The sequence below is a fragment of the Colletotrichum higginsianum genome, chromosome 10 (genome assembly GCF_001672515.1).
Source record: "Colletotrichum higginsianum IMI 349063 chromosome 10, whole genome shotgun sequence".
NCBI classification, from domain to species: domain Eukaryota; kingdom Fungi; phylum Ascomycota; class Sordariomycetes; order Glomerellales; family Glomerellaceae; genus Colletotrichum; species Colletotrichum higginsianum.
In genome coordinates, this window is record NC_030962.1 from 887,770 (window position 1) to 905,879 (window position 18,110).

Sequence of the window (18,110 nt, forward strand, 5' to 3'; positions counted from 1 at the left end):
CGATGATATCTCATCTGAAAAACAAAAATGCATAGCACAGCGTCTGTTGCTTCTACACCGCGATTTGATTCGCATTGGAAAAGGTTGCTTTGAGTCGTATACTTGTATTTTGGCGCGGGGTGGAGTGGTCACTGGGCATCTGAGGTGGAAATTCCATTTGAGAAGGAGAGAAACGAACGAGACAGGGAGAAAACAGGTATTTCTGACCGCCAAATGTGCTTCAACAGGGCATGGAGTCTTTGGAGGTTGTCATATGTATTTTCCAACACACTTGTCTAGGGCCTCGCGCTCAGACGGATCAAAGGAGTCAATTCGGAACGGCTTTCCTGGGCCAACAAGTCCTTTGAGGGAACGCTTTGTTTGTGATGCCGCTCAAGTTGTTAAGCTATACCTCCCATGTTGGATGCTCTATCGGATGCTTGTATGCCGAGGGTATGTTGTCTATTTCGAAAAGCAACATCCAGTGGTTCTTAGTCGAAGTCATGTCGTCGAGAAACCCATCATGCTTCAACCACAGATAAACGCCACACCCGCTGCTGCTAAATACCTGGTCGCCTGCATCTGCTCTGCCCTCCCCATGCCGGCCATACCGTCATGCCGCATATCTATGTAAGTTCTACGTCTCCTGTATGAGGCTCACTCCCGTTGCGGCCGCGAGGATGCCGGCGCCCTTGATCCCGCCGTCGTGGCAGGGGCTCAGCACGATCCGCACAGGCGGCGGCTGGTCTTTGTTGTCGAGTTTCACAATCCTGTCCAGGAAGTCTTGGGTGTCGGCGAGGTAGTCCTGGAAGTGCGAGATGCAGCCCCCGGTATAGCCAACGCCCAGCTCCTTGACGGGCGTTGTGTCGTCAGCCGGGACCTGCTCGGGGATGTCACCCGCTAGCTTGAGAAGGGCGATGGTGGCGGCTGCGACGATACCCGCAGCACGGATCTGAATGGCCTTTGCCATGTGGTAGAGGGCGACGGCTGTCTGGAGGGTCCATTGGAAGGGGGCTCCCTCGTCCGCCGGGAACTCCTTTTCCAGCTCGGCGAGCAGGTTTGAGGGATCTGACAGATCGGCGGGCTTGAAGTGGCTCAGGAACGTGGTTGTTAGGCCGTACCTCACGAGTAGACTTTTCGGTAAGGATGATTCGTCAAGATGGAGCTCGGTCTTCAGGTAGTCCACGAGTACGAGACGGCCGAGTTCGCCAAGGTAGCGGCCGGCGGTCATGTACTCGAGAGGCTGGAACCCAGCAATCTCGTTGGGACCTACGAGGGCGGCATCGAGGGCGGCATCCCACGGGGTAATGAGGTTAAGCTCGTGCAGGGGAGGGGCGGTGCCGCGGATGCTCCACTCTGTGTTGACGGCGATGCGGGCGTGGCGGGCGGACTCGCCCGGCAGGGTGCTCACGTTGGCGGGCCACTTGTTGGAGCCGAGGGCGGTGAGCGGGAGGGGGATGGTGGCGTTGCAGCCGGTGCCGACGATGAGGCCCATTGTGGCCTTCCTGAACCGGGACTCGTTGAAGAGGTAGATGAAGGCGATGAGGGTCGAAACGGAGTCGTTGGATATGGCTGCGATGCGGATGGGAGGGAGCCGACGGGTGCCGTTATCACGGTCGACGAGACGGGACTTTTCGTAGCCTTTAAGCAGCAAAGGGCCCAGCTCGGCGTCACCGCCGATGTTGAAGCCCTTACCCATGGTCATGACGGTGGCGTCGGAGATGGAGTGCTGAATCATGGGGAAACTGAAGGTGATGCCAAGGGGCAGCTCCTCGTGGGGTGGGAGTTGCCATTCTTCGCAGGCGGAGTGGACGACCGAGGCGATACGAGCACCGATCCAGTCGAAGAGGAGCTGGGGGTCGCCCTCGCTGTCGGCCTTGAGGCGATCGTCTATGGGCCATGCCTTCTCGGTGAGGCGGAGGGCGGGCACAGGCGACGAGGTGCCGTTAGTTTGAGGAGTGGCTGCAGTGGGATGTGCAACACCGGGAGTCGTCTCGTCTTTGCCTTGAAGCTCAACGAAGCCGACTCTCAGGTTCGTGCCACCACTGGGAGAGGGTTAGTGACTCAGAATTCAAGGTGAGTGTGTTGCAGCCTCGCGAAATAAGTCAAGCGGACGAGAAGCTTGCTGTTGTTGGTGAGGCGAGGGTGGGGGTGTCATGACATACATGTCGATGGCCAGATGTCTGCAATCTCATATTAGCCTCAAGTACATATCCTGCAGCAGACAGGCTCATCATCTCTCTCTCTCTCTCTCTCTCTCTCTCTCTCTCTCTCTCTCTCTCTCTCACGACGGGAATACTTGCAAACCCAAGGGGGCAACGAAGCTCGAGAGAGGATGAGGCGAAGTATACAGGCAGGGCTGTGCTCGACGAGGGGAAGAAGGCTATACATACCTTCCATGGCCGCGCTGGCTGACGGGTCTCAAAATGGACTCGGATATGGGCGTCGGCAAGAATTGGTCTTGGGCGTCGAGAGCGAGAAGCTTGAAGTTGGCATGGAAGAGGCGGGATAGTGTGTGAATCTTCTGGCTATCGACCTGGAGCGGCTGCAGGAACCGCTGCAGGGCAGAACCGGGATCCATGTCGGTGTTTCCTCGTCTCTCTCTCTCTCTCTCTCTCTCTCTCTCTCTCTCTCTCTTTCTCTTTCGTTCCTATCCTTCTGTATTTATGAGAAGGAGGGGTTCGAGCGAAAAAGGATACGGGGTTAAGTGTGTGTGTGTGTGTGTGTGTGTGTGTGTGTTTGTGCCTCGCTTTGCCTCGTTTTCAAGTGCTTCTGCTGGGGTATTGAAACCAAGAAAATCCCTCTTTGGAGGAAAAGGCTTCGCAAGTTGGAATCTGAATTATGGAGAGAGGAACCGGTTTCTAAGTGGGCGCTGAACTGGGTGGAGGAAGCGGATGAGGAGAAGGGAAAAGGAGATGCAATCATGAACAGACAGGGCACGTTACACCCAGCCGCGATGGATGCGCTGCTCCTGTTTTCTTTGCACATGGCGCTGCTGAGAGTGAATCGCGTGGCCGGTGGATCGGTGCCTTCCAGTTACCTCCCTACCTAGTACCGAAACAGAGCACCTAACTACCTATCTAGGGTAGGTAAGTAGGTAGGTAGGTAGGGCGGTACCAATCACAGCTGGAGTCGTTGCCTTGGGTAAGATGAATTGAACCCTGCTTCCACTGATCTGTCTACAAACCACCTCCCGTGACAACATGACAATCCAAATATCTTTTCCACACACAAAGTTCAGATATATAGGTATGTACGCACAGTCAACAACAGTGACACAGTGACTCGGTAAGGCCATGTCGCACTGTTGCATCGGCACCGGATGGACCCTTCTCGCGGCCTGACGAATGCAACAGTGAGAGTAGGTAACGAAGGATGGAGAATGGCGGGAGATGCCGATAAGATAAGAACAAGATCCCCGCTGTTGCCCGAGAAGAGGTAGATAGATACCCCACTCAAAGCCACTAGACAGACAGATAGATATGTACTTCATGATCACCCGCAACAGCCTACGTGGTGAAGTACTTCTATAACCTCCAGCAGTCTTTCCCCCATCAAGCTAGCACTGACGTTTCCACCGACACTCCCCCCAACGTTCGGTCCTCCTGCTGCCGATAACCACCGCCCATTGGCACATGATCGCGACATCTCGTCATTACTAAACTCTGCCTCTGGCCCTGCCCGCTCCAAATGGGGGCGCACCGAGGTTGTTCAGAACACCGCACCGTCCATCGCCAACAGCGCCAATTCACCATATCTGTATTACCGCCTCCCACCACATCCGTAGCGTCATCCCGACCCGACGACACCACCACCACCACCACAACCCGTGTTGCCGGACTCTCCAAGGCGTCGCCCACGCCGCCTCGATACCGCTACCCCGAGCCCGATACCCCCGTTGTCATGGACGAGAAGCACGGCTACCTCGAATATCGCCTAGCCACGCCCCCGCCGTCGTACCCGATGACTTCGCGCGTCGCCCGGAGAAAGGGCCTCTTGCCCGTGCTGGCCATGGCCGCGCTGTTCGCCTGGAGCTGCTGGGGCTATCTGCGTCTGCCGACGGCCCCGGCCCGTACCGGCGTCGTCCCGGACGGCGCTCCGGCGGCTGCCGTCAAGGATCTGGTGCCCTTGGAGGCGCACATCATGAGCAAGTGTCCGGATGCTAGGGTGAGCAAGGCGGTGATCGGCGACGTCGGTCGGATGTTGCTGCGCGGGCGGCCATCACTAACGTGTACGTAGGATTGCCTGAGAGATTTGGTTCTGCCTACGATGATGAAGGTCCAGGACAAGGTCAACTTTACTCTCTCGTACATTGGCACGTAAGTAGCCCCCGTGGTGTTATCTATGCGCCCCCTCTCTCTCTTTCTCTCGCGACCCCCGCCGAAGGATGACTGACATGGACGCTCCTCAGACCGACCGAGAATGACGGCGTCGACTGCAAGCATGGCCCTTCAGAATGTACGTCACCCTCCGGGTTCGCTTATGTCTGCAATTCCTAACATGATATTCGTGGACAGGCATGGGAAACATCATTGAGCTTTGTGCCGCCCATCTCTACCCGAACCCCAAGATCAACCTCGGCTTCACCATGTGCCTTACCCGCGAGTACAGCGCCATCCCCGACCGCACCCTCGTCGAGGACTGCGCATTGGAACACGCCATCGACATCCAGGCCCTCAACGACTGCGCCACCGAGGATGACGGCGGCTTCGGCGTCGGTATGCTGCGCGACAGCGTTCGTCGGAGCAAGAGTGTGAGTCTATTTCCCATTATTTAAGCATTTGGCTTCGGCTGTCATGTCAAATGTCAAATGTCAATGCGCCCCACATGTTAACAGCCCCCTGCGCTGCCACAGGCCGGTGTGACCAAGAGCTGCACCGTCAGGCTCAACGAGGAGTTTTACTGCGTGCGGGACGACGGCCAGTGGAAGGACTGCCCCCACGGCGCGGGCGTCAACGACCTTGTCATCGCTATTGAGAAGCTTTACCGCTCGTAGCAGATGATCTCTTGATGGGTTCGTACACCTCCGTCCATAGCTCGCTGGCCTCGCCAAGCGTATAACTCAATGCAAGACTGTCCATACCCGCCTCTTCGCCCCCTTGCATGACTGCGAGCGTCTCCATGATGCTGTCGAGCCCGACGGCCTTGCCGACGGCCTGGGTCGCGCCGGCCTCGAGCTGCACGTGAACAATGTGAATGTGGAAGTGGTAGTAGGTCGGCTGGTAATGAACGTAGAGCTTGAGCTGGTCGGGGTCGACAAGCGGGTACTGGGCGAAGGTGGCGGCGAGCAGCTTGGTCTTCATGTGGCGCAGCCAGGGGATGTGTTTCTTGCGCAGGTCGCGCAGGGACCAGATGTCGCGACGCTCGACGAGGGCGAGCAGGTGCAGGGCGTCGAGCGTCTTGCGGTCCCAGTTTAGGTCTGGAAGCAGCAGGAAGCCCTCATCGCCCTGAGTGCCGAGCTCGGTGCGGTAGATGACGTCCTCGACCTCGGTGCGGCCCTCGATGATGTTGAAGACCCAGTTGAGGCGGCCCTCGTCGCGCTTGCGCTGCATATAGGGCCGGACGTGAGAGGCGTAGAGCTCAGGGGTCTCGGTGACGAGGCGGACGCCCTGCCGGCTGTACTTTTTGACGTGGACGTCGGTACAGGGGTAGATGAGGTTGATTTTGAGGTCGGCGAGGGAGGAGGCGTCGGGTGCCGTCGTCGTCGTCGTCGGTGGCGGCGAGCCGCTGCTGGCGAGGTACCAGTGGTAAATGTCGTTGGCGCCGAGGTTCGCGATGGACGAGAGGGACGCCGGGGCGGCGGCTAGGTACGAGGGGTCGGTCGGGAAAGGAGCGCGTTCAAGGATCAGCAGAGCGGGCTTGGAATCGATTGTACCCAGCAACGAGGTGCGACGGCCGGCCTGGTCTATAGATGCATCGTCAGTCATCGTTCAGCCCGACTTGGGGTGGTGATGTAGCGGGACTGACAGACCTTGGTTGAGAACACGGTCAAGCTTGAACCTGGGGACCAGGGCCTCTGCGTTTGCTTTGACGTCGTCGGCCATGGCTGGCGTTTTTCTGTAGCCTTAAGGTGGGCTCGTTCGTATGCGAGTGTGGTGAACGGTGAACGTGATTGTGGTGAGAAACAAATCTTCTCCCGGCTGGAGGCTAGAGGGACGGTATGGAGATGAATTGGAGAAAAAGAACAATTTACAGCCTGACCCGAAGACGCACCAGCAGCAGCAGCACGCTGCACCCCGCCGTTTACCCCGCGGTGGGGCACACCAGCTCTTGCAGGTCCCTGGCGCCTGTCACTTGTCGCCCACCGCCTGTCGCCTGTCGCCTGTCGCCTGTCGCCTGTCGCCCACCGTCCGCCGTCCGCCTGCTGCCAGTCCTTGAGACTTCCACATCTCGCCCAGCATTGTTGTCAGACGTCCTCTGGAAACATCTTTTTGTCTCTCCCTTTCATCCCAGCTCGCGATGTTGATCTTGCCGTCCGAGCCATCGTAGCCACCAACAGGGCAAGACAAGACCAAGTAACGAACTCGCTGAATTAGCCGCACCCGCCTGCGTACAGCCTGTACAATAGCTCTTGTCTAGTTTTGTCTCCTGGGATGCTAACTGTTGCTCAGCAAACGAGGTTGTCAGACGTCAACTTGCCATCCAGATACATACTATCGAAAGACCGATTTTTTCCCTTCTTCTTTTCGCAATTGTCCGTCTTTTCCCCAAGACACAACTTTCGCATGCAGCAGGCCGTGCCATGTCGAAAACCAATAAGCCGACTCAGACTCAGACTCCGGCCCGAACCCCGAACCCCGCCTCGGGCCTACGCGGAGATCACGGCAATGTCATCGTTTCGGCAACCCGCGTAACCCGGCGGTGGGTCGCGGGCCAGCAGGGACTAACTTCTGCCCCTTCGGGATGACATTTGTCAGGATCTGGATCGAAATCAACAGTACTTGCATCTCGCGTGAGACACGGAATAGAATATGCTTCCGGCGGGATGGGACGGCACATCCTGACAGTCCGGTGGCAATTCATCCGCCATCCCATGACATCGGACCACATCCACGGCAAACCGAACACCCTGAACCCTGAAGACTCTCGCTCGGTACCACACGAGGCGAGATGACACGACGGGTGCCCCAACCTTGAGGTCCAACTCGACGCCATGCAATGTCCAACAGCGACGGGAGCGGAGGGTCGGGCTGGGTAACCAGCCGATTCTCATTCGCTCACCTCCGTGTCTGTCTCCAGGTCCCACGCGGGCCACAGGGGTCCAATTCATTTGCAAACTTGACTTGACATCAGCGCTTAAGTCGCCCAACACCGCCAAGGCCAGCTTGGACAGCCGGTCTTGTTGTTGTTGATGTGCGTCGTTGTCATACTCGTCTACGTTGCTTTCAACACCTTCAAACTAGGCATTGCCAGCTGGCTACTGCAACTATCCATCCCTTCTTCCCTTGGCTGTGCTGCGTACCTTGTACCACAACGCAAAAGACATTGTCGACAGCCAAGCAGGCACCAACCTAGTAGTTTGTCGTGGTCGAACGACAAACTCGACCAGGGGGCTGGGCGAGCAAACTCAACCAACAGTCCAATGCTGCATGTTGGCCCGCTCTCGCTCTCGGCACGGTTCATCTTGCCCACTTCTGAATGGCAGGGAACACGACAGTACACAGGCGGTATTTATTTCAACCTCCGTCGCCCTTTGTCTTAAAAGGCCGAGCCCCAAAGTCCTTCTGTCAAGTGGACAATTGCCAAAGGGCTGAATCCACCGCACTCCGTCCGTACCCCCAACTCAAACAAACGGTTTCATCGCTCATCAGTCATGATTCAGACCACGGGTATATAGAACCTAGAAATACGGCCGTTTGTGACCCTCGCCCCAATCCATACTCCAAGTACCTTTCTAAGTATTACACTTACACAATATTTGAGCCGACAACATGGCGGTTGAGGAGGTTCCCATCCCCGAACCAAGGGGCCTGCCCTTCCTTGGAAACATTGCCGAGTTCAACCCCGAGAACCCCATGGAGGATCTCAAACGTCTAGCAGATACATACGGTATATAAAGATGCCACTGGGACAACCCATAACCTAAGGCTGACAGTCTTGTAGGCGAGGTCTACCGTCTCCGATTCCCCGGCGGGAAAACCGCCTGTTTTGTTTCAACAAACGCCCTTGTCAACGAACTTTGCGATGAGAGTCGATTCCAGAAGACGCTGAACAACGTTCTTAGTGTAAGCCGCTCACTGGCCGTGCCATTTCTTGATGAAGCAGAGCTGAACAGGAACAGGAAGTGAGGGAGATTGCCAACGATGGCCTCTTCACTGTGAGCAGACCCCCCCAGCCACACCCGCAGCCAGAAACCCACTCCGTTAACGGACTCCTAGGCCAGGCTGGACGAGACAAACTGGGGCATTGCACACAGGATTCTAATTCCTGCCTTTGGGCCCGTAACCATCCGCGGAATGTTTGACGAAATGGTAGATGTCGCGTCCCAAATGGCCCTGAAATGGGCACGCCACGGCCCATCGGCACCCATCATGGTCACCGACGATTTCACCCGCCTTGCTCTCGACACAATCGCGCTGTGCTCCATGGACTTCCGCTTCAACTCGTACTATCGCGAGGAGCTTCACCCTTTCGTCAAGGCCATGGGGGACGCCCTCACAGAGTGTGGCAACAGGGATCGGAGACCGGCCTTTGCCAACCACTTTTTCGGGGGCACGCAGCAGAAATTCTTCGCCGACATCGAGTTGCTGCGCAAGACGGCGCAAGAGGTGCTCGAGGCCCGGAAAGCTCATCCGTCTGACAGGAAAGACCTGCTGTCCGCCATGCTCAACGGCGTGGATCCCAAGACTGGCCAGAGGATGACCGATGACAGCATTATCGACAACCTGATCACCTTTCTCATTGCCGGCCATGAGACAACCTCCGGCATGTTGTCCTTTGCCTTTTACGAGCTCTTGAGACACCCGGCTGCCTATCGAAAAGTCCAACAGGAGGTTGACGAGGTCGTCGGGCAGGGTCCTATCAAAATGGATCACTTATCGAAGTTGCCATACTTGAATGCTGTACGTTCTGTTTGGGTTCTAGCTTGGAACCCGATTTCTCCACGCATAGATGCTCGCTAACTCGGCCAACGCCAGGTCCTCCGGGAGACTTTGCGACTCTCTTCCACAATCCCAGCGTTCGGTGTCGAGGCCAAGGAGAACACCCTCATTGGCGGCAAGTACCGTGTCAAGAAGGGCGAACCCATTGCCTTATTACTGGGCAGAGCGCACCTCGACCCTGTTGTCTACGGCGACGACGCGACCGAGTTCAAGCCCGAGCGCATGTTGGATACGAACTTTGAGCGCCTGCAAAAGGAGTTCCCAAACTCGTGGAAACCCTTTGGTAACGGAATGCGTGCCTGTATCGGCAGGCCGATTGCGTGGCAGGAGGGTCTGATCGCCATGGCCATGCTTCTGCAGAACTTCAACTTCACTATGGACGACCCGAACTACCAGCTCAAGGTTGCCGAGTCGCTCACCATCAAGCCCAAAGGCTTCTATATGCGTGCCGCCCTGCGAAACGGCATGAGCCCTACTGAACTGGAGCAGAAACTTACGGGGAGGGGGCCGAACAAGATGACGTTGCCATCCCGGCCATCAGCGCATACTAACGGTCCTCCTACGATCAATGGCAACAAGGTCGCCGAGGCCAGTGGGAAGCCCATCGGCATCTACTACGGATCCAACAGCGGCACGTGTGAAGCACTTGCCCAGAGGCTTGCGGCTGATGCGAAAACACACGGGTTTAACGCCACAGTAGTAGAGCCCCTGGACACCGCCCGTGAAAACCTCCCCAAGAATCAGCCCGTGGTCATAATCACCGCTTCTTACGAGGGCCAACCGCCAGACAATGCAGCCCACTTCGTCGCATGGCTTGAGAGCTTGAAGGCGCAGGAATTGGGCAGTGTGCCGTACGCCGTCTTTGGCTGCGGCCACCATGACTGGGTGCAAACTTTCCACCGCGTCCCGAAGCTGGTCGATACGATCATGGAAGAGCGTGGAGCGAGCAGGATCGTGCCCATGGGGCTGACCGACGCCGCCGAGAGAGACATGTTTTCGGACTTCGAAGCCTGGGAGGACGAGGTCCTCTGGCCGGCGCTTATTGCGAAGTACGATGCTGGCGGGCCACAGAACGGCAGCGTTGACTCGGAACCCGGCCTCACCGTGCAGGTCTCCAACCCTCGCACTTTGACACTGCGGCAGGACGTCTCGGAGGCCGTCGTTTCCGAAGAGAGAATTCTCACGGCCGTCGACGCCGCCCAGAAGAAGCACATGGCCATCCAGCTCCCGGCCGGCATGACGTACCGGGCTGGGGACTACCTGGCGGTGCTGCCCCTGAACCCGCGAGACAACGTCGAGAGGGTCTTCCGCAGGTTTCGGCTCGCGAGGGATGCCTGCCTGACCATCTCCGGCGACAAGCACACGCCTCTGCCTGTAAACCAGATTGTCTCCGCGTTTGACATTCTCGGCGCTTACGTCGAGCTTGCGCAGCCCGCCACGAAGCGGAACATCTTGTCTCTGAAAGAGGCCACCAAAGATGCCGAGACCATCGAGAAGCTGGAGAATCTCGCCGGCGAGAAGTATCACGAGGAGATCACGCAGAAGCGGATGACGGTTCTGGGCCTCTTGGAAAGATTCCCGTCCATCGAGCTGTCCATCGGCGCCTTCCTCGCCATGCTCCCACCCATGCGCGTGCGGCAATAGTAAGTTGTATATGCGTCTTCGTTCCGAGGCCTAATAAGGCTCACCATCATATAGCTCCATCTCATCCTCCCCACTCCGAGACCCTTCTGTGGCAACTCTCACCTACTCCGTCCTCGACGAGCCGTCGCTATCGGGCCAAGGCCGCCATGTGGGCGTGGCGACGAGCTACCTCGCCGCCCTCAGGGCCGGCGACAAGCTACACGTCGCCGTACGGCCCTCGCACCAGGCCTTCCACCTGCCGCACAACCCGGAGAAGACGCCCCTGATCCTCATTGCCGCAGGCTCCGGCATCGCGCCCTTCCGCGGATTTGTTCAGGAACGCGCCGCGTTAGTCGCGGCGGGGCGGACCCTCGCCCCCGCGCTCCTGTTCTTCGGGTGCCGCCGGCCGGGCGCGGATGACCTGTACCGCGAGGAGCTGGACCGCTGGGAGGAGGCGGGGGCCGTGGCGGTGCGCAGAGCCTATTCCCGCGCCGCCGGGGAGAGCGAGGGGTGTCAGTATGTGCAGCACAGGCTGTGGCACGAAAGGGAGGAGGTCTCGAGGCTCTGGGCTGACGGGGCCAAAGTGTTTGTGTGCGGAACGCGCAACGTGGGCAAGGCGGTCGAGGAGACGTGCGTCAGGGTCATTTTGGAGTCGGCCAAGGAGGGGGAGGGGCAGCCTGAGCTGAGAGGCTTGGACTATGAGGGGGCGAAGAAGTGGTTTGAGGGCACCCGGAACGAGAGATATGCTACGGATGTCTTTGACTGAGTTGCTGAGGTGGTTGTCTTGGGAGGAGGCTCGCTCTGGCAGTGTGGTGGATAGAAGAGTGGCGACCTGGTCCATTGTTTATACATAGCACTCCTCTCTACAGGGGTGGTTACCCCCATGTACGAGCCTTGGAAGACCTCAGGTTTGCCGAGTGTTTGAGTCTTTTAGAGTTCTCGCTGTTGCTCTTCTAGAGAAATGTTCAGGAATATTGAAGAACCTGTAGAAGCACACATGACTCTGAAGAAGTCTTATGAACGGAGGCTCTCCATCACCATACTGCAAGGCCACACCGGCGGACGGAGCATCGAACGCGAGACGAGCGGACCCAATGCCCGTCGGACTCTACCAATCTATCTTGGCACCTTCTCTTCTCAGCCATCGAGGGGCATGCGCGATCGCGGGGTCTTTGCCATTGATCCCCGTCAACGGGGAGGCCGGGGAGAACGGATGCGTGGTACACCTCATTGGACGAGGGGGGGTGTTGGATGCGAGAGACCATGTCCTGCTGCATATGCGCCGTGTTGTTGGACGATGGGCCGTTTTGCTCAAGATTGAACACCAACTGGCCAACCGCAGCTCTTGTCAAGAGTCGCTTAAAAGGCCGTCCGAATCCCTCCCTCCCCCCTTTGCTCCAACGGTTGACCATCATCGTTGTCTCTTCCCCCTTCCCCCGTTTTCTCATTCTCTACGGTTTCCTCGCCAAATATTCAAAATAAAAATAAAAATGGCTGATTCTTCCCCGGCTCCTGCTACCAATGGCACCGCTGCGCCCGTCGCGACCTCTCCGCCTGCGGCCTCACCCCCGGGCGTGACTGGCACGTCCGCTCCCCTCGGAAATGCAGCAGACGAGCCAGAGGCCCTCGAGGCTGCGGATACCGCGACCGTAAGCTTCGGTCTCCGTGATGGGTCTTGTGCGAAAGCTTCGCTGACTAGTAGTGCAGGATACAGATGACGACAGTTCTTCCGTTGATGACCGGATGTATGTGTCGAGTGCCATGCCACTCGCTCCTGGAACCAAGTTGACTGGAGGACTAGTTCAACGTATACTGCTTCGCTGACGTCAAGCGCCGTCGACTATCCCACCGAATACGGGCGGCGGTACCATGCGTTCCGTCCAGGATGTAGGTGATTCTGTTCACTTCTCCAAGTAAAAAGCTGACACTAGAAATCCACTTCTAGCATACTTCATGCCCAACGATGAGGTGGGAGATCCTTAAATCCGTGTGAACTGCAGTTCTAACTTTTATAGGACGAAATGGACCGGCTGGATCTCTCGCACGCCATCACGCTCAGGCTGCTTGAAAACAGGCTCTACCTGGCGCCACTCGAGAAGGAAAAGATACACAAGATCTTGGACATTGGAACAGGAACCGGTATCTGTAAGTGCTGGGATGGGAACCTTCCAACAACAATCACGTCAACTAACATAGCCAGGGGCGATGGAAATGGGTGATTTCTTCCCGAACGCAGAAGTATTGTTCACCCCAGTTTCGTTTCTTGGCATTGCGTTTACTAAGACAAGGCCAGGTTTACGGAAACGACCTGAGCGCTATCCAACCAGACTGGTAGGTAATGCTAGTGTTTTCACGTTCCACAGAAAGATTGCACGGCTAACTAAGTCCGGACTCACAGGGTTCCTCCTAACGTCAAGTTCGAGATCGATGATGTTGAAAGCCGGTGGCTCGATGACCGGAAGTACGACTTTATCCTCTGCAGGTACATGGTTGGCGCAATTCAAGACTGGCCGAAGCTGGTCAAGAATATCTTTGAGTAAGTCTCCAGAATACAGTCCAAAACGCAGGTTTCAACTGACTCTTTACTCGTCAGCAATCTTAACCCAGGCGGCTGGGCCGAGTTCATGGACGTGAGCGGCGAGTACTACTCGGACGACGGGACATTGACCGAGGAACATGCTACGCGCAAGTGGAACATGACACTCTTGGATGGTATCGTGAAAATGGGCCGCGAGAGTCGTACAGGCCCTAAGCTTGAGGGCTGGGTGCGGGACGCCGGCTTCGAGAACATGTTCCACAAGAAGATGAAGTTGCCAATTGGTCCCTGGCCAAAGAACCAGTACCACAAAGACCTAGGCTGGATGAACCTATCGCAGCTCCTGCAAGGTCTGGAAGGCTTTACCATGAGAGTCTTCACCGGCGTTCTGGACTGGACTGAGGAAGAGGTGCAGGTGCAGCTTGCTCAGGTTCGCAACGAGCTCAAGAACTTTCACATGTTCCATTCGCAGTTTGACATGTAAGTTGGTTGATGGTGGCTCTGCAGAATAAAAAAAAAAAAAAAAAAAACTAACGATACTCAAGACATGTCGTCTACGGGCAGAAGCCGTTGGTGGCGGAGACCGAAGAGACTACCGAGACTACCTGATGGCCTGGCCAGCAGCCGGAAGGTCAGCACGCCGGTTCCGATTTTCATTTTGGTGGAAAGCACACGTAAGGGCGGTACTTTACTAGTAAGGAGTCACCCGTTCCACAAGCATACGTATGGTCGCAGAGAGTTGGCAGAACCAGAAGGGCGAAGAGACACGTCAGCGTGAGGCATGTTCTCACTATGAACGGAGTCATGATTCTCCTGCCAAAATCAAACTGCGCACTCAACATTACCAGTATTGCCGATTGTTGAACTGCGTAGCAAATTTTCCCATCTACTGATGACATGCAAGAACACGCTAGTTAGCAAGCACATTCATTTCACTTCAACTTAATACAATTTGAAGAAGACTCTACTCCCATTATATTTTATCCATTTTGCGATTAACCAGCCTATCGTCCCCACTCGAAATACCACCTGTTGCGTTGCTGTGGATAGCTTGTGAGTCAAATTGCATAGAACCCCAAAAAGTCACAATCTCTAGAAGGGTAATAGCTTGTTTATCACACCAGAAGAAGTGTTTGGTCTATTCCAGCTAAGGGTAAAACTCGTATCGATGCTGTCCAGCGCGCTAGGCACCTTGGAGGCCCTCATCTCGCTCCTTGCCAAACCGCCGCGTGACACAGGAGAAGGCGTGTAGAAACTCTTTCTTCAGGCGAGAACGACTCGTCGCCCTTCGATCTCCCAGATGTATCGGAAGCCACACATCTTGCAGATCTCCACGTGCGGAGAGTGGTCGAACACGGCATCGGGCGGAGGAATGTGAGCTATTAGCCTCCCCGCGGCACAACACCTGGTGGATCAAGCGCAGCATATGGCGCGAGGTTCCTTGCCGCATTTCAGGTAGCATAGGTTCATGGCCTCTGGGGTTGGTTCCTTGGAGTAGATGTACTGATTTCAGTGGAATGGGACTATCATCTCCTCGTTAGCGAAGAAGAGGTGCGGGCAGCAGAGGTCGCCGTGTCTACCTTGCAGCCGCCCCAGACCTTGGCAAAGCAGGTAGTCCGTTACGATCTGGCCGTCCTAGAGAAATAGATATAGGGAGCTTCCACTAAAATCTGACTCTCACGGGCTTCTGGGCCGAGTTGGTGCCGATGGAGGGCAACTGTGGCAAAAGCAAGTAACTGGCGATCGGCGTTTTGCCGCATCTCCCGATTATCTCCCGATTGCCGGAGCGCAATCCGAGCATATCAAGAGCTTGTGGGAGATGGTGCCTCCGTGTTCTGCCACGACTGAATGGCGGACTAGGATATCCTGTATTGAGAGCACAACCTCACCGACTTCGTGGTGGTAATCACAATTTCGAGGTTGGTTGCCCATTTTTACCCAACTTGCGTCGTTTCGGAGCCTCTGAGTTGACTTTGAAGAGTCCATGATGATGGTTCTGCTGAGTTGCTCCTGTACAAGGAGATGTCAAAGATTGAAAGGCGTATAGAGCTTCTAGTTGATTGCCTTGTATGTGGAGAACTTTAAGATGATTGACTCTTTCTCCTAATTGCCGGTGATCTTAACATCGTGAGAATAAATATTACTGGCTCCCTCTTGGTCATTTGAGTGCCAGGAGTACGGAAGACGTAACTCGATCTCGTCGCCCTCGCCAGCGTAACTGACAATCATCTGGCTTACATTCTTGCCACTGTGTAAATAACGCATTGCCTCTTCTAATTTTCATGGGGCGGTATACGTGTAAAGGTCCTGACACTTGAAGCTTCCGGTGAAGCTTAAAAGACTCGATGACGTCCCTGAGGATCCTGTTCGCCAGAAGACATCGCGATATCAATCAAACTGGTAGCCGCAGCTTGGAAGTCGAGTACGAATGACACGCACAAAGATATCAGGAAGATACTGTTAAGTACGTGGTACTTCTTTCCATCCATTCTCACCCTTATCCAGCCCTCAATTCCCTGCCCACGACCACCCCCCCATCCGCCCCCCCTTTTCGCCGTCAGCCAAGTGCTCACACCGAGGCGCATAAGCCTCAGTCCTATTGTGTCATTGACGACCTCGGTGGTTACCGAGAGGAAAACATAGCATAACTCGTCAGCTGTCTAGTCGTCGGTTTCGCTGGAGACGCTTGGTCTCATGGTTTTGTCACAGAGCTGCTGTGTACGACGAGGCCAAACTCGAGCATGTCGAATGCATGGAGCCAAACGCCGGGGATGACGTTGTCCTTTGAAGAATATTGACTCCGTTGCCAGCTCAGGGGTCGAGTTTTGAATATGAATAGTCGAGCCGTGGAAACCAGAAATGTAAGCTTGTGTACTTGGAGGGTGAAAACACGTCTTCATTGGCTCTGGGTAGAGTGTCTTGAGGCATTTCCCAGCAATGGCCATGATTAACTCCATTCTGCCCCCGGTCCGAGGACGCAGCCGATGAGATAGATGATTCGGTGGGGAATGTCGCAAGGGAGGAGGTATGTGGATTAATAACACATTGTCTTGAGGTATGTAAGAGTACCTACGAGGAGAATCAGTGGAGATCAGAGCGCCGCCAGTTGTGTCTTACCTCCCTGGCACTGACTGCGGGGTGTGTATGCAACCGTTCCGATCCGATTTCCTGAACCATCCCATTCCATTTATATCTTTAGTTCCATCTCGTTACCTTGTCATGCATAGTTTCAGATTTTTCCTGAGACATGGCTTTCTAGATGGCGATCAGCTTGAATCGGCACTTGAATAACTTCACAGGAAGCTCTACAGGAATGACAGCAGGTTTTCACAGGTTTGTTGTTGATTTTGATGCCCCTGTAGTTTGGTACTCTCCCAAGAAAAAAATGGCTTTTACCTAGGTTAATCGCAAAATTCTGCCAAGATCTTTCTTATGTTTGAATCTCTATCCTGCCTAACCACCAGTATGTCGGCGATGAAGTTGTAGTAGATTCATTCCCAATCATTACAACTGCGAACATGAAAAGAGGAATCTCGTTTTTGATATTCATGGTAGGAGTCGGCGGATCTACTATTGATCAGCCGCCTGAAGATGTCGTTGGGATGGCATCAACTTGGTGCTACACGTATCTTTCGACCTATTTCGAGCCCATGACAATTGGGTTTACCAGTCCATTTCCAACCAACTTGTCCGTCAGCTCAACTTCTCCCGCCATTGGATCTACTTCAACGACTTCAATCCCTCCCACCCTTCCGACATCACTATCATCAACAGGTGGTTCGAGAACAACACCTTCGGGGTCCACGGCGGCTTCCGAGTCAACTTCAATCTTGGGTTCTACTTCCCCTTTGGGGTCTGCTACACCTTCGGGACTCAGCACCTCTTCGTCGTTAGCTTTACCTCCATCCGTCGCGACAACATCGGTCTCAACGCCCACTCCCAGTGCCCCAGTGGATCGGCAGATCATATTATTTACATTTCCTATTGCAGTCACGAAGCGGGGTTTGGAGAAGAGGGACATTGGAGGATTCATCGTCCGTGACGCAGCTGCTAACCGCCAGAGCTGCGATGATGCTGTGATCTTTAGCCTGTCCTCGAATTGGCTTCTTGACGCAGGGATTCCTATTCACTACACACCCGGCGACACCAATAAACCCTTTCGCGCTACAACTCTGCCTTCAGTCGACGCTATTACTACTACGTTTGGGGTTGTAGGAGGTAAACTTCAGTTTTCAAACTCTTCCCTGCCAGGCGGACGAGCCAACTTCTGCCAAAACCCTCAAGGGCAAGTTTTCATTATCTTCACATCTACGCCAGTGGGTTGTGAGCTTGTGCAAATTCTGGTCTATGAAGGTAAGATATACTTGTCTTTATTATCGACTGCTTACCATGTTTTGACGTGCAGTACTGTTGGACAGCCGAGCAATGCGTGAACGGACAAATCGTTGGTAGTACTGTGCCTACATTGCCAGTCGCGCAAACGAGCCAGTTCTCGTCCACCCCCGGTTCTCCGTCCAGCCAGACCAGCAATCCTGTCAGCGTTCAGACAACACAATCACCTGAAGCACCTAGCATACAACTCCCATCTAGCTCAACACCTCTAACTTATTTTGCCAACCTAACCTCCACAAGCTCTGCCTCAACTCTGACTACAACTATAATTGAAACTACAATTACGTCTACGACGGAGTCTACGAGCTCTGCTTCTACTCCACCTACAACTACCACTGAGTCCACAACTACGTCTACAATCTCTACCTCAACCCCAACTACTACAACTGGAACTACAACAACGTCTACAACATCGTCTACGACAACATCTACAACCTCTAGTAGCTCTGCAGGACCTAGCTGCACGCCCCCTCCAACAT

At 55.2% G+C, this 18,110-nt stretch overlaps 6 protein-coding genes across 6 annotated transcripts; 4 read left to right on the forward strand and 2 right to left on the reverse strand.

Moving 5' to 3' along the window:
• Positions 1–616: 616 nt before the first annotated feature.
• CH63R_13729 (Hexokinase) lies at positions 617–2,560 on the reverse strand (the record flags this gene model as incomplete). Its single annotated transcript, XM_018308703.1, has 2 exons — positions 617–2,024; positions 2,373–2,560. 2 exons carry the CDS (start codon positions 2,558–2,560, stop codon positions 617–619), a joined length of 1,596 nt encoding a protein of 531 aa, XP_018151021.1.
• A 1,109-nt stretch (positions 2,561–3,669) lies between these two features.
• On the forward strand, positions 3,670–4,756 carry CH63R_13730 (Gamma interferon inducible lysosomal thiol reductase; the record flags this gene model as incomplete). Its single annotated transcript, XM_018308704.1, has 4 exons — positions 3,670–4,146; positions 4,219–4,298; positions 4,391–4,437; positions 4,497–4,756. 4 exons carry the CDS (start codon positions 3,670–3,672, stop codon positions 4,754–4,756), a joined length of 864 nt encoding a protein of 287 aa, XP_018151022.1.
• Positions 4,757–4,949: 193 nt separating this feature from the next.
• Positions 4,950–6,023, reverse strand: CH63R_13731 (Scavenger mRNA decapping enzyme; the record flags this gene model as incomplete). Its single annotated transcript, XM_018308705.1, has 2 exons — positions 4,950–5,884; positions 5,951–6,023. The coding sequence occupies 2 exons, from the start codon at positions 6,021–6,023 to the stop codon at positions 4,950–4,952; spliced, it is 1,008 nt and encodes a 335-aa protein (XP_018151023.1).
• A 1,887-nt stretch (positions 6,024–7,910) lies between these two features.
• Positions 7,911–11,469, forward strand: CH63R_13732 (Bifunctional P-450/NADPH-P450 reductase; the record flags this gene model as incomplete). The annotated part of the gene is made up of 6 exons (XM_018308706.1): positions 7,911–8,028; positions 8,083–8,204; positions 8,261–8,296; positions 8,358–9,041; positions 9,117–10,723; positions 10,779–11,469. 6 exons carry the CDS (start codon positions 7,911–7,913, stop codon positions 11,467–11,469), a joined length of 3,258 nt encoding a protein of 1,085 aa, XP_018151024.1.
• A 724-nt stretch (positions 11,470–12,193) lies between these two features.
• Positions 12,194–13,848, forward strand: CH63R_13733 (Methyltransferase; the record flags this gene model as incomplete). The annotated part of the gene is made up of 9 exons (XM_018308707.1): positions 12,194–12,352; positions 12,411–12,448; positions 12,505–12,590; positions 12,649–12,671; positions 12,719–12,848; positions 12,904–13,034; positions 13,121–13,239; positions 13,297–13,719; positions 13,785–13,848. 9 exons carry the CDS (start codon positions 12,194–12,196, stop codon positions 13,846–13,848), a joined length of 1,173 nt encoding a protein of 390 aa, XP_018151025.1.
• Positions 13,849–16,757: 2,909 nt separating this feature from the next.
• On the forward strand, positions 16,758–18,072 carry CH63R_13734 (uncharacterized protein; the record flags this gene model as incomplete). Its single annotated transcript, XM_018308708.1, has 2 exons — positions 16,758–17,592; positions 17,972–18,072. 2 exons carry the CDS (start codon positions 16,758–16,760, stop codon positions 18,070–18,072), a joined length of 936 nt encoding a protein of 311 aa, XP_018151026.1.
• Positions 18,073–18,110: the final 38 nt, after the last annotated feature.